Source organism: Pezoporus flaviventris, unplaced genomic scaffold (genome assembly GCF_033815535.1).
Source record: "Pezoporus flaviventris isolate CSIRO_AGI_PZ_B2104156 unplaced genomic scaffold, CSIRO_AGI_Pfla_v1 ptg000036l, whole genome shotgun sequence".
NCBI classification, from domain to species: domain Eukaryota; kingdom Metazoa; phylum Chordata; class Aves; order Psittaciformes; family Psittacidae; genus Pezoporus; species Pezoporus flaviventris.
Window position 1 is genome coordinate 12,651,296 of NW_026892584.1, and position 15,470 is coordinate 12,666,765.

The 15,470-nt window shown below is 39.9% G+C and overlaps 1 protein-coding gene and 1 long non-coding RNA gene across 9 annotated transcripts in view; one reads left to right on the forward strand and one right to left on the reverse strand.

Moving 5' to 3' along the window:
- The first annotated feature begins 153 nt into the window (after positions 1-153).
- Positions 154-11,773, forward strand: LOC133274252 (uncharacterized). The gene is made up of 2 exons (XR_009745083.1): positions 154-907; positions 7,303-11,773. It is a non-coding gene; the product is annotated as an uncharacterized LOC133274252 (long non-coding RNA).
- Positions 10,928-15,470, reverse strand: part of TSPAN4 (tetraspanin 4) — a 488,804-nt gene continuing 484,261 nt past the window's right edge. For all 8 annotated transcript variants that reach the window (XM_061463177.1, XM_061463179.1, XM_061463178.1 and 5 more), the window contains 2 exons: positions 14,772-14,855; positions 10,928-11,929 (listed from right to left, as the gene is read on the reverse strand). In XM_061463177.1, the coding sequence (XP_061319161.1) occupies positions 11,861-11,929; positions 14,772-14,855 (153 nt within the window). In that variant the 3' untranslated portion in view covers positions 10,928-11,860. The remainder of the gene's footprint in view (positions 11,930-14,771; positions 14,856-15,470) is intronic.

Here is a 15,470-nt window from a genome sequence, read left to right on the forward strand (position 1 = left end):
TGGTACTCAAACATGAATAATGAATTACCCTGTACTGATGGGCCTGTAGATGACATGCATCAGGGAAATGTGAGGCTCAGCCTCAGCTAAACCTCTAGCCAAATACATCCAAACGGTAACAGAGTGGGTCTGGCAGTAGTGGGTCTGGCAGAGTGGGTCTGGCTGTAGTAGCAAATTTGGGTTGGAGAGAGAGGCACAGAGAAAGAAGATAGATAAAAGAATTATCTAATCTGGGAAGGTCTTAGTTCCTCAGGCAGCATAGCAAGCCACATACCCTATGAGCTTACAGGACTGCTTTAAAGGGCAGGAGGACTGCTTGCACTACAGATCTTCTAAGAGGCAAGTGGTGTTTCAGCATCCTTTGTGGGTACTCCTGGCCCCTTTCCACAGGAGAGATTCCAAAGAGGACTCTCGCTTGCTGCTCACGGTGTTCCCTGCCTTCCTGTGGGGTCCAGTGGAACACCTTAAGAGTTTGAAAAGCTTAAAAATCTTAGCTAAAAGCTTTCCTCTTCACCTTGAGTTGTGCTACATCTGAAGTGAACCAGCTGAAAGACAAGAGGAAGTAATCCAGCTGACTAGATGCCTCCCCCTTTCCTGTTAGGTGAAAAATGATTTTTCGGAAAATCTTGTACTGGATACTGCATCCATCCTATGCATTTTTGCATTTTAGTTAGCCTAATTTTTAATCAAAAGCTATGTTGGCAGAATTTTTTTCAATGATGCAATGGAAGTAGCAGAGATGAAATATCGGACATGCTATTGGTCCTGTTACCTTTAAGCAAGGGTCTGTACCTGTAGTGTGTCCCATCGGTATTACCCGAATAGCATGAATCCTGCTGTGCGCATCTTTCTAATTGCTAAGCTGACATTTCAAAGCAGGAGAAAAGTGAGCTTTTGTCCTTCAGAGGTAAGCCTGTGAACCCTGGGTCTAGACAAGTTGGAAAGAATGTAGCTGTGGGGACACATGGGCTGCTTTAAAATGAATGGATTTATTACACAATTTGCTAGTGTGGGGACATTTGCCTTTATCTAATACCACTGTGTATATGTATGTATATATTTTTAGTGGAAAAATGTTTATCTCTGTGTGCTGTTTAGGATTTCTCAGTCAAACAGAAGTACTTAAGATTAAGCAAGTCCTTAATATTTAATAAGCTTCTATTGTTAGAGAGCAAGTGAGCCTGCCAGTGTGAGATTGGCTGGCAGCTCAGTGGATTAATGAAAACATAGAGCTGGATTTAAAAGCCCAGAATGACAATCTTTAAATATGCTAGGCATTGTGGTTGTGCAATTTCCCTGGGGAATCATACTGTCTGCTTCAAAAATTGCACTGAAGACATAACTGAAACTATAGTGCATTCTTGCCTACTGCAAATCTACTTTCATTCCTGGGGCTAAAATTCCTTGTGTGTACATCTGTACACTCATTCTTGGTGGGTTTTCATTTCTTATTATATTGTAGCCACAGGAACAATTTTACACAGACCTGAAAAACAAGAGTTGCAGAGCTGAGCAACTTTCCTGCCTGAACAGAGATCTTGCTTAGGCTTTCAAGCAAGCAAATGTGTCGATTTGAAAATACTGAAGTGAAAATTAAGTTGAGGCTTCTGATGTGCGCTCTCCACAAGGCAGACAGAGGAAATTTGAAAAAGACTGGCTTTTTTGAGACTCCTTTCTGAAATTCTGTGGTGCTTCTGGTTCAGGATGATAGAGATCTGAGTAGTCCTAGTGCAATGATAGTGTAGACATCATGTGATACGTTCTGGGGTGTCTTCAGGCAAATGGAAAGGCTTGAAAATGTTTTCATTATTGGAGATTGCTTTTTTTATTTATATCAGAACTTAGAAGTATGAAAGGTGTCTGGACTTTGAGTTGTTTTACTCGAATGTGTGTACACATTTCTGGGAATTATCTCAATTTCAGTTTAATTTGCAACTTTATATTAGGAAGCTCCCAGGGAATCTTTAATTTTCAGTGAAAACCCACTAAATTAAAATGAAAATGAAACAAGCTTTCATTGTCAGCACTGAGAATGGCAGTGTTTTCATGAATTTCTGTTTATATTTCATCAGAGCTGCTTGTGCAAATAAGGCACCAGTTGTTGGGTACTAGATCTGGTAGTGTAGCTGAACACCTTTATGTTCTGTGTAATTGCATTGATGTTCTGCACCTCAGTGAAAAACTGATGAAGTTTTTCACTTGCAGGAGGTGCTCCATATGACCACTGTCGCATTAGCTGCAACATGCCGAGTTCTCTCAAATGTCACAGAATTTTCAGTAACTTTTAAATTACACATAAATTCACCCCCACTGCTCTCTGTCTCCTGTGAGGGTGAAAGTACTGAAGGTTGGAGGATGTAAGAGAAATCGTTTGTGTACTGCTTGTAACTGTCTTCTGAGTATTCCAGTGTCCTTCAGTATCTCTGTGAACCTGCAGCACTTAGAAGGGGAGTAGATGGGATTGCAGTCTGGAGAGGGCAGGATGAAAGCAGGGTCAAGGAAAAAGAGGTAAACAGATTGCACTGAACATGTATATGCCTATCTTTAATCTTGTATACACTAGATGGGGTTGGTGATAATCCCCTCACCCCCTTCTCCTGGTGACAGTATCCGCTGCAGTTTCTCTGGTAGGAAGTTACCTGTATGGCTGCTGAGGGTAGTAAGATGAAGACTATTTTGAAGGGCTGGACTGACTGCCCTGGCTGTGGGCATCACAGCTTTTATCATACAGATCTGAATCACAGCATGCTACAGGGAAGGGCTGCTGTAGTGCTAGAAGTGAGGGAACCACCATCTACACAGGACTCACTCCCCACCCCTCTCCCATGCTATTAAAACACAGGGACAGTTTATAGAGAAAATTTATACACACTGAAGCCTTGATTCATTTCAGGGAGTGTCTTCCTAAAAGAACACTGTGTCTGTTGTGAATGAGCTGACACATATTTCATGGTATGCTACTGCTGTATTTTTGTACTTTACAGTGGGGAAAAAGTCTGCTCAGGTGCTGTTTGCCCAGGTCTCTTGTCCATTTCCAGCATTCTCCCATATTTTTCATCTATGTTTTTTTATACCTTTTTTAATTTTGCTTTTCTTAACCACTTTCCTACTGCAGAATTCTGGATAAACTGGAGTCCTTTGTCATCCATAGAAAGATTGCTTGCATTGGAATATACTAGTTCTGAGAAGAACATACGTACATAGATTTTTGAATGTACGTCAATTCTTGATTCCATCAGGAACAAGAGAGTGTGATTTTCAGCAAGCTTTTAATTGTGCCAGTTTCTCAAGTGATAATTCTTCTTTTAAACCTGTGAACACTTATTTCAAAGGACCTTTTGAAAATGAAGACTGTACTGTGTCAGGGCAACCAGCTGTGGTGCAGAGCTGGATACAAGAAGGTGTTTAATAGGGAAGAACTTTCATGCACGGACTTCACAGGAAGGAGATTTAAAACTTAAAACTTCAATTTTTATTAGCGCCACATATAAAGCAAGTTCCATGACAACAAGCTGTACTTCCAAGCTGGTGAGTTATTTTGTTTAGGGGAAGTGAGTTGGTAATTATATGACACATCAATTCATTCCATGTATTCTCTTGTGTTAGCATTTGCAAATCCATAATTCCTTCAGTTGTGCACAGGTCTGAGTTCACAATTTCTGTTCTTCCCTCTAAAGTAGGAGTATTTTCAACCATGAGGTTTTGAGACATCTCTGTTGTTAAGAACAAGTAGCATAGCTTAGCTGCTGACCAGGGGGAATAGTCAAAGCACCTCTGGCTTCTAGGGGAACTATTCCTGTTTCTCTTTCCAACATATCTGTGTGTCAGGTTTCTGCAGCTGAGCTTGCAGCATGAAGAATTTTCTCAAGTACCTGCGTTTGTAGCTCCATGCAGCCTCATACCAAGGTGACTTTCAAATGAAATTAATACAGGTGCAAAGAGAGTGGCTGTTGGTGGGGAGGGATGAGGGCTGTGTGGTGCTCTGAGGATCAGAAAGGAGCTTTTAGTGACTGTGACTTTCATAAGCGATCTGGTAAAGGCTCACAGAGTGAGAGGAGGGGTTCTAAGAAAGCACTAGAAGCAGCATCCTGGTGAAGTGCTCTTTTCCTGGAGTACTTGCAAATGCTTCATCATAATTGAGTTTGTAAACAGCTGTAACTCCCTTGGGGGGGAGGGTCTAATTCCTTGAGAAATAAGAGCCTGAGAATGAAAAAACTAAGAACTGACAACCCTTCCTGCCCTCCCCCCCCCCAAGCTGTTTTTTTGGGTGTGTTTTTTTTTGTTTGTGGGTTTTTTTTGTGGATGTTTTCTCAGTCAGGCTGTCACAGGACAAAATTTCTAGGCTGAGGCATTTTTAGCTCAATATTCTATGTGCTTATTATCCAAGCTGAGATATCAGAATCAGTTAATTGCATCTGCGGATGACGCAGTAACACTGAACAAGTTTCAAAGGTAAATTGGGTTAAAGGAAAAAAACAAATCATCCCTGCAGCATTAGTTGCTGGAGAATGCTGAACTAGTGACAGTCCTGCTTGAGAGCAGAGCTCATCTAGCCATCCGCAGGCTTGCCTCTGGGGACTGCAAAAACAGTTCAGATTTAGGTATTAGTTAGGTCCATAACTAGGCTGACATGAATTACTTGGTTGTATCACTTATCTCTGCTATGTAGGGACAGTAGTCTCCTTAACTCAGAATCAAACTTGAACTTTATAAAGACATGTGAGGTATCTATCTTTGGGCACTTGAAGTTAGAAAATACAAATAACATAATCCCCTCCGCATTTGGCAGAAGGGTCCTTGATTAACCACATACCCTTGAATGCAGAACAGCAGATTTAAATGGTACAGTAGAGGTGGAAGGGATGGAGCAGCAATGAGCTTAAGCTTCATATCCATGGAAAGGAATTTATGGAGAAGGGAAATGATGAGGTGCATCTGAATAGACTTTCACAAACCAGTTCCTGAAATACCTTTATTTCTATAGTAAGTCTTAGTATCTTCAGGATGAATGCCTCGCACCTGAAACTCATCACTGTGTTCATATGGAAAAATAAACACATAAACAATACCCATTAACGGGTTGGGTTTGTTTTTGTTTTTTGATGCTGTACTTCGTTTTATATAGATTTATATAGTTTTATTTTGTTGGCTGTGATTTGAATCATATTCTGTAACAGCAGTGCCAGGGGAGTGTTAGAGGAGGCTTATAGTGGGTAAGGACCCCATCCTTTTAAGTTATTCCCAGAAATACAGGGAAGTCTCTGTGAAACAACTCTGTAGCAACAAAATGTTCTGCCTAAACAATTTCTTCATAAAAGATACTAGGGAGTTGTTTGAGAAACCAGTTTAACCCCTCAGCCATTTCTTCATTAAAAATCCATGCACTACAAGATGACTTCCAGGCCCTCTGTGTAGCTGTCTGACATGCACTGGTGGAGATTTGGTAGTGAATGCTTTCTGTCTGGCTGATGGAGGGAAGAGTGTAAACTAACCTGTTCTTCCAGGTCAACAAACCCCATTACTCCTAGTGAACAGAATAACATACAGTATTTCTATGGGGAAATGTTTTTACTGGGAGGAGGGAGAGAGAAGCAAGGCCTAGGGTAAAATGACCTACATAGGCAGCTGATGGAATTTCAGAAAAACAGCCTTTTCAAATTGCACTCACTGGGTGAGTTAATCATGATAGAGTCATTATTTGTGATTTTTAGCACACGGGAAGGTAAGAAACACAGGGTTCTGCATTTTGCGCTCTGATGCATTAAGACAGAAATTTGGGTGAGGTTTCTTAGGTTACCCTTGAGTCTTTTTAAAAATTATCGTCATGCAGACAGAAAGTGCTTTGTATTACTCAGCCAGTATAATTAGCTAAGCCTGATATACCCAGGTTGTGTTAAGTACGTCTGAGAAAAATAGCAGGATGTCAGATGAAATACTAGCCTAGTTGTTAATTAAAATAGAAACACCTCTGTCTGTGCCAACATGTAGACCAAAAAGCAAAGACAACTGAACTAGGATAGATGCTGGGGGAAGGTACGCTGGGCTCGGGGCTTGGAAACAATGGGATCTTTAAAATCAATAGCATACTCTATTGCCCAGGCTTAAGCTTTAGTGGAAAGAAAAATTAGGCTGTAAAGGTAATACAGCTGCTCTATGCCGGTATATTTCTGCAAGAATCATTAAGCTAGCATTCCTGAAGTATAAGAACCAATGGTGAATACATCAAATTGAAAAGCAACATGTTAAAATCCATATTAGAAATGCTTCATGATGAAATTGTAAAGTCCACTGCTACAGTGTTAGACTGAAATGGAAAGGTTCACAGAATCAGAAAGGGATTAAAGATAGATAGGGTTAATGAGAGCATCTAATGGTACACAATGGGATGAAGAAAAATCAAGTAATATAAATGTGCCTAGTGAATTGAGGGAGGTGTAAGAAACTTCCACCAAAGGTTGGGGTTATCCTTTATTAGGTTTCCTGCAACAACCTCTAAAATTTCTGGGTCTTCACTTTCAGGCTGCTTCTACCCTCACACTTTCAGTAATATGCCTGTGGTGGTGGTCAGAATGTGCCCAGTTTACAGGCAAATTCACTTGCAAAGCTGTTTGACCAGGAGGGAGCAATAAATTGTATTGAAAAATGTAGCGTTAGACATGACATCACACAAGATACCTGACAAATCAGACCTGATCTGACATAGTAGGAACCTAGCGGTTCCATTTGAACGCAGTCTGGTGTTAATTTTCTCAGCTGTTTCTATGCACTTTCTGATTCTAAGCAGCTACCTCAGGAAGAGAGAAGTCTGAAGTTCAGAGCTTAAACCACGACACAAAATTAGTGGCAAGTTTTAAACTGAAGGTTATTAGTTTCACTGTAAACCTGATCTCCCAGTATTTTCTAAACTGTTACCAACTGCCACATCATTTCGGGTTTCCCTAAAGAGGAAACAGAAAGGAGTGTAAATTTACCTGGGAATGGGTAAGCCACTTAAATACTTATTTTTTGTTATTATTATTTAAGGATGGGTTGGCCAAATCAAAGGGAGGTAATGATAAATTAGAAAAAAGCAATATGCTGTCTTTATTTTTGTTTAATTGTGTTCACTGTGTGTGTGTGCGCTTGCACACACATCTTTGGGTATGTATATACTCACTGTATAGCTTGTAGTATAGTTGATTATAAAGAATACAAAAGACGTTCTGTTGTAAACTTTAAATAATATTTAATAACTTTTAAAAAATAAAATGTATATTTTAAATGTTGTTCTTAATATGAATGCACAAAACTGTATCATTGTAGTTGCAGCGACAAAATGCAAAGAACTGAGGAGCCCTGCCCGCTGTGGTGACAATCTAGGAGAATTCACAACAGAATCCAAACAAAATTTCCCATGGCAAGTCCTGACTTGTTTCCTTCTGTGAATTGTCTAACTCAGTATGTATGACATTCATGTTTCGCAAGAATCCTTGCAGACAAAGTTAATAAAGTTAATAAATGCCACAATCAACTGCTGGTTTCTGTTGCTTACCTTTGGTGCCACATTTATAGCACAAGAATGAAGCTAAGGGGTAAGTGAAAGGCTTCAACTTTCTCCATGCCAACCACCTCCTTCCCTATCTATGAATGGGAAGTGGCAGCCAGGAGTCACATATACCAAAAGATGTAAAAGATGTGACAGATTCATAGGTATTGTGAGAAGTGAGGGCTTTGCATGGATTCACGTAGCAGCCGTACTGCTGGTGCAAGATAAACATTTTTTTGAAGCTTCTGTGCAGTTTCTTCCACTCTGAATTATAAATCATACAATGCTGCATTTAAATGGTAATTATTAAATGGTAGAATAAACCTTCATAAGTTTAGATTATTTGAGGGAGAGGAACAAAGAAGTATTCATAGAACAGAAAATGGAGTGAATTTCAGTGATTGTGCACTGTAAGATCTGGAGCTAAATAATTCATTTGTACAAGCGATAAGATTTGGCTGCTACCAACAGTTACCATAAAGGAAATTAAAGCATATTCTACTAAATGTATATATGTATATGTATTACCATAATTGTGAAGGCAATAAGCCAAAAATATATTGGACTGAATCTAAAAGCTAAATTCTGATGTTGCTCTATTCAGTAGGTCCAGCCATGCACACTGTGTCTTCACATCTTGTTATTAAGCAGAAAGAGCAAGGAGTATTACTTAGGAGTGCTCTCCTTCAATGTCTTTGTTGCCTTTGGTTCTTTCATTTAAATGTACTGAGTCCTCCTTCATGTTTAAAGATAAGAAGTGGAAATAACATAAAACACTTTACTAAAAGTGACAAGACACTAATGGAAGCAATTGGAATGACTTCGGTGTTGCTGTGCATTACATACAGTATAAGCAGCCTTTTGAATGGGTATTATGTATTACAGGGTATTTAGTTATAATGAACCAGTTCAACATGAAGTTTTATGCATAATATGGAACTATCTTGTTTGGTTTTAAAAAAAGATTGTTGCTGTTACATATTCCAAAATGTTCTGACCCTGTCAGCAAAGCAAAGCTACAATGCTTTTAAAAATCAAAATATGGTAAATCTGAAGCTTGTTATGTGCAGTATGTTCCCAGGTTTGAAGTTGGATTGTGCTGTAAGCACCATAACGTTTGTTTGGCCTGGGTGAAGAGAGATAATAACATTAAATATAGAAAATAGGCCAGTTCAAATTATAAACAATTTGCAGTAGCATCTCAGTTGGCAGTGTCAGTTGGTAGTGTTTAAAAAATGAATTATTAGCAGCAATGTGTGATCTGAGTTTTTTTCCTTTCTTTTCAGCAGTTAGTGCCATGTTTCTGCTGCAGTGACTGCAATTTACAAAGTGAGTGTTGCTTTTACTGCCTATAGATACATGTTTTTGAAAACCAAGGTAGTATATTTTATAAAGACGCCTGAACTGTGGAAAATTATTAGAGGGAACCACAAAGCGTGACTTGTCTTCAGTCTCTGGTTCTCGTTTCTTCTGTAGGTTTACCTGAAGCCTGGCAGTCTAAGACCTCAGCACAAATTACTGGGAGACTCACAGGATGAGGCGTTATGATCTCTCTCTTCCCTACACCACCATCAGGCAAATTGACAAGAGTTACCCTCTGTGGCAGCTCTGCTGCACAATGGTTTGCTCTTCTCAACTGAGCCATCATCAGCCTCCTGTCTCTTAATTTTTAATGGCAGGGATCACTACAAATAGACTTTTCTACCTTTTATCTTTCTTAAAAACCAATGTTTTATTAACACATTTATCACTCTGTTGTGCTGTTTTTCAGTGGGGAAAACTGAGCTGTCAGCAGGAGCACTTGTGTGTATGAACTTTAAACTATGGCAAGAACTAATGATGCATCTAACCTGGAATCGTGTCCATGCAGGTAAGAAAGGAACAGAGTGGGAGAGAGGGAAGGATCGAACTTACAGCATCTTTCAAAGAGCAGGCCTGTTCACAGGTCAGCCTGGGCTCAGAAAGCAGAGAGCATTGAGACTATGGTGGCTGTAATGCCAAGAGTAGGTCTCCTGTGTTGACGTACAGGGTGCCTGTGTGTGGCCTACTCAGTTTAACCTTTGTCTCGGATTGAGGTGCATTAATATTTCTCAAGGCTTATGAACATGTCAGTAAAATCCTTTAGTGGTGGTGAGGTAGCTGTGATAGTGAGTGATTGTTAAGCCACATAAAACACATACAAGTAATGCATTACTTTCAGGTCAGCCTGCACAGCTAAATGCCTGATGCTACAGATAGGCACCATGCATAAAGGTGGAGGGTAACGATCTTGGAAGATACTTGCTGTTTCACACACCAGACTCTCCAAAGCACTTTCCCACAAAACATTGAGTAGTTCATGCCTGAGGGTGAAAACACTGCAGGAAATCAGCAAAGAGGAAAAAAATATCCCAAAACTTAAGCAGTGAGAGTAGTATTTGTCAATGTTGCAGGTCCAGGAAAGATTTAGTTACAGGTGTCATGGAGAATAGTCTGGGCCTTTGCAAGTTCAGCTTACTGCTGGAAATTGCCTTTAAATCAAAGGAAGCAAAATGTTACTCACAGCTGAGACCTGCAGTTGTAAGCACTAAAGGTACAGGGTAACTTTGTTTTTCCTAAATTTGATGGATGCTTCTAGTCTGTCACAGTAGGAATGGCTGTACTGAGCTTTCTGGGAAGACAGGGCACCATGATTGTCTCTCTGGTCTGTTGTCAATGGCCGAATGGTCCTTGGAGGCTGGCTGCAAGGAGTGGGCCAGTTGCATTCCTCTGTTTGCCTGTTCCCTGCTGTGCTCCTTCCCTGAGTGCTTAGCATCAACCTGTGTATTATCTGGGGTTGCTTGCTGATGGGGAGTTATGTGTTTGAACAACAGGAAACATCTGATTCTTAACCTCATCACTACAAGGTGTGCACATAAGGGTACTACATAAATTACTTCAGTTACCAATGGGTGGGGAAATTGGACAATTGGTGGCTGTTTCCTGGCTAAGGAAAGTTATGATTTCAATTTCTGCAAGTTCCAGAAAATGTGGGGTAAATTCTAGCCAACAGTCAGGCAGAGGGAGATGGGTCTGAAAAACAGAACTGAGAGGTGACCCCAGTTCCAACAGAGACTGATGTGTCTTGGCTGTTGCAAGCATGCAGCTGAGGGGGAAAAAAATTCCTCAGCATAAAAACATCTGTAGTTTTAATAACTCTCAAAAATGAGCAATGTGCAAAAAGATTTTTCTTCAGCAAGGCAAACTCTGTCATACCTGCAGATGATGATATCCCAAAATAAATTAATGAAATGGTGACGTTCAGGGAAGGAGCAGCTGACAGCTTTGTATGGATCTTCAAGTGTGGAAATGAGTGATATTTTCTGGCAGACTAACTTGCAACAGGGATGATAAAAAATAAAACCATAGTAGAATGACAGAGCCCACTCACAAGTTGTTTACTGAAATGAAGATACAGCTGAAAGTAATTACTTGTTTCCCAGAGGTATAAGTGATAGTGCCTCCTACAAGAAATAATAGTCAGTTATTTCAGTTGGAATGTAAAATGGGATAGAAAGGTTTCCTCTTTCTGAGGTTAGATGCTGGGTATTTTTACCTCCTTTCAGAACATATATATATATGAATGTAATATATATTACATATACAGTCAACCATCTATATGCCACTGGCGATTAATAAGTGAGATAATGTCCAATATTGTTTTCCCTTAACAGCCAGATCTCACTGTACAGATCCTGATTAAAAGCCCAACTTTGCAGCACAAAAGATTAAAAATACTCCTTTAAAATAACATATTTCTGAAGATGATCCTCTCCTGGCTACAAAATCATCTTGAGAAACTTGGAGGCAGGGCTGCTTGATCTTGACGTTTTAGCTGTATGCAATCTGTAGTAAAATTACAATTGCATTCTGTGCTAGCTACTTGTACCTTCTTGCTGAAGAACACTCATTTTCTATGCCCTTTCTTCCAGACCATGGGATGTGGGAAAACAACCTGGAGGGTTTCACAGAGGTTGCCTTACTGAAATCTTCCTACCATGGGTTTGCAGATCAGCCCCTCATAAGAAGCCTCCTTTGCCTTGCCACAGGCCATGGAAAAGAAACCATTGCTCCTGGGAGTTTTCTTCTGTTTAAAGACAAGGCTCCTTCTTACCTGCACCAGTTCAAGTACTGACTTTTTCTTTTCTTCGTCCTTCAGTGAAGTGGGATGATTCACAAAATCTTCAGAAAGATAGCATTATACACAGTTTATAGTACAAAGGGGGGGGGGGGGGGGGGGGAAGGTCAGATAGATGAGCATGAAGGAGATTTCTCCTGTGTCCTTTGGAGGAGGAGCAGAAAGGGTGGAAACGGCATCTATGCACAGTAGGTGTCTGCCTTGACCACCTGACAATACATGGTCATTGCAAAGGTGAGTCCAAGAATCTAAGAGAAAAAAAAAACACAGTTGTTTTTCAGTAAGCAAAAACCCCACCACTATTTATTGAAATGGAAAAAAAAAGGGAGAGGCAAATGTGCCTACACTGGCTTTGTTCACACACAGGCAGACACATCACATACTGCTTTTCCTACCAGTTCATGTCCTTTGTTCTCTTCCTAGTTTCTGTCTGCCTTTTGTCCTTACCTGTATTGCTGGTTTACAGAATGAACAATGAAAGCATGGGAGAGCTGTTTTCTCCATGAACAGCAGCCTCCAGTTACTGGGAAGAGAGGTATATTGAAAAGAACTGTTTGGATGACTTTCCCTCAAAATTATTTTATAATAGCAACCCACAGCTGTGGGGCTGTGTGGTTATCTCTGTAGCTATTGCTTTGAAAGACAATGAGATTCATTCCTGACCCAAAGGATGCTGTGGTTTACTGTACTTTTCCAAGTGTATGTGTGCATAGGTCTCTATGGGGAAATCACTGGAGACTGTCCATGCATTAATCATAACCATCAATGCCTCATCAACAATGTATGTGTCTTTTTCTATTAAGCCTATTCAAGAGAAGCAGCAGGGAGGTAGTAGTTCTTCTCCGAGCCCAAATGCTGACCTGCTGTGCCACCTCTGGTAGATTACTTCATCAGAAATGGATGTGGAATAGTGTCATATATTCCTTTCAGTTGAAGCATTTATGTGAATGTACTAAGTAGTTTTTACTATTCTTTTGCAACCCCACTATAAAAAATTGTCATTGAAATAAAGGTTTGCCAGGGGATGTTTTTTCTATGAATTGTATTTTAAGCATTTAATTTGACCACTTCAGATTTAGTCTTTGTATAAATTGTAGTACCTCTTAATGAGTATTTTGAAAGAGTACATGAATAACACACATACTACTTTATAAATAAAGAAATGGTAATAAAGCTGTTAACCACCTTCACTTCCCTTTCTTCCACAGTGAAATGAGACTGCTAGGCTTTAGAGTGCTGTTTTATAGTAACCACATGCCTTTTGAGGATATTCCCTGCGTATTGCCTTCTACTTCCTAGCAAAGGAACACCTTCAATGACAGATGCGTAATAAAACCTTGGTGGCTGAATTTGTTTTATGGGTTCAAGCATGCATGACTAAAGAAGATTCTTCCGTCATGTGTGCTGTATGTCCTCCAAGTTGTCACTGGGTATAATTCTAACTCTTAACATGAAAAACAAAAGCTGTCACATGCTTGGGGCCAGAACATCAGTGTAACATCAACAACAGAGGGAGCCCAATTCATTTTAGATGACAGTGCATCAAAACTTTTGTCATCAGTTAGATTTGATCACATAGTTAAAAGACAGGCTAAAAATCTATAGTGTTCTAAGGTGTTTTCTCTGTACTTCCCAGCATATTCTAGGAATATAAATTAGCATTTTAAAATTATTTGAAGTGTTTTCTCCTGTGCAAACTAGTGATGGCTTTCTGTCAAAATTCTGTATTCTCTTAAATTAACCTAAATATAATCAAAGTCAATGAGAAGGCTGACATAGGCTGCTGGGCCTTTAATATATCTTTTAAAGACTCCCTAAATGCTGGATAGATGCTCAACAGCTGTTTCTTAAAGTATGGTAATATATTAACAACAGTCTTACATTGTCTCTCTGCCACATGATCTTGTTGTGCTTATCTGTTTTTGTAAGCATACCTGCTTACTGTACTGGAAAACAAAACTCAAAACTACTGAATTTGAGCCTATGAGGAGTCAGGTGTTTGCATTAATAAGTTGTAGCCAATATATGACACATGAAAGAGTAAGATATATGCCATTTTGCCTCATCTGACATTATTGGGAACAAGTGGCATTTTGATCCCAGGCTCTCCCTTGTTGCTGCTAGTGATATACCACACAAAATTACACACGCACAAAACCCCCATGTTCACCTGGAATTACAGGATATTAATTAGCTTAGCAATGCCATCCTTCCTTTCTGCTTATGCATTGAGTGTGAGGGAGGCGGAGCCAGAAACTAAAGCCCCGTCTTCACTGCATTCAGGAATGGGACCTTGGGCACATAAATGCAAGGCTGATGTACAGCCTGAGCTCCAGCACAGCTTTCACCTGTGTACCCTCAGGCTAAGGTTTGTGCCACTGGGGCTGCACAATGTCCGCAACCATGGCAAGCTGGTATAAAGACACGGGTACGTAAGAGTACGAGACAAGGTACTACACTGACTCATAACTGATTCTTCTCTGATCAAAGTTATGCTGGAAATAACTGCAGGTCAAAAATCTGATGGGCAAGGCTATGCCCATCTTACCTACCCCATTTCCCTGCAATTAATAGAAAAGGAAGATGTTTCTATTGGCAAGATTGAGTAATAGTACCAGCATCGCAGCTTGTAACTCACCCTAAGACTGAGAATGGGGTTGAAGACTTAAGTCTATTTTCAGGCTCTCTTAAAGGTAGATATTTAGCCTAAGTGGATGGTCCCCTCTGGAGAATTACTGGACAAATACAGGTACCCTAAAAGGCAATTCACCCTACTCTGACTACACGTCTGTCTTTGGAAGGCAGGGACTATCTCTCCACTGAATCTAGCCTAAGCTTTAGATAAACCACTTGGTAAAGTGTCTGCTTTTTGTAAGTTTCTCATAAAGCAGAAAATGTGTGCAGTATTCCTAGTTCTGTACTTTGCGCACAGTATTTTAGCTAAATTAAAACATAAAAGACCTAAATCTTGCAGAGTTTTACAGTAGTATTATGCAAAATTTGGAATTACTAAATCAGGCTTGGGCAGAGTATACCAATCTTTAGTTACAGTTAACTAGGATTTGAAATCTGACTGATATTAAACTGTACCTGTACCATAGCTGTGCACAATCCAAAGATACCCACTGCTAGTAAGTTTTCCTGGAGCCATATTTTCACTGTTTCGTAGCATGGCTGGAAAAAAACAAAACACAAAAGAATATTGTATTAGCCATAAATGCACAGTTCTACTCTCCTGGGAATACAGCCAGGAAAGAGCCAGATCAGACTAAGCTGCTAGGTAGGTCTGGGTTATCATTTTGGTGTTGGAGCAACTACCATGTATTTCTGGGTTGAGTTTGGATATAGAGTACTCATTCTAATGACATAAAAAAGTGCACCTCTAAAATGCCGCATGAGCACTGCTCTGTATAAATTAGGCCAGTAATTAAAAAAAAACAAACAAACAACCAAGCAGTGGATTTGAGCCCACTTTGCCCTCTAAAAACCAACCAGAAGCAGTAGAACTTCAGAATGAGCCTTTCAGTTTCTCCATGTTTCAGAAAAACAGAATTTTCTATAGATATGTGTATAATCAAGTGAGAGCTTGATACTGCTGCTGCACACAGGCCCATTTTGTACAATTTCCTATAATTTCAAATTGCAGTATGGGCTCTCCTCGAGTATTTCTTCCTGCTTTAAATTCTGCAGTAACTGTAACCTCATGTTCCTGGCCCAGTTTTGGGGAGGGTTGACTTGATCCAAGTGAAACCTTTCTTTAAATAATGTGTAAAGAACAAATAATATCTG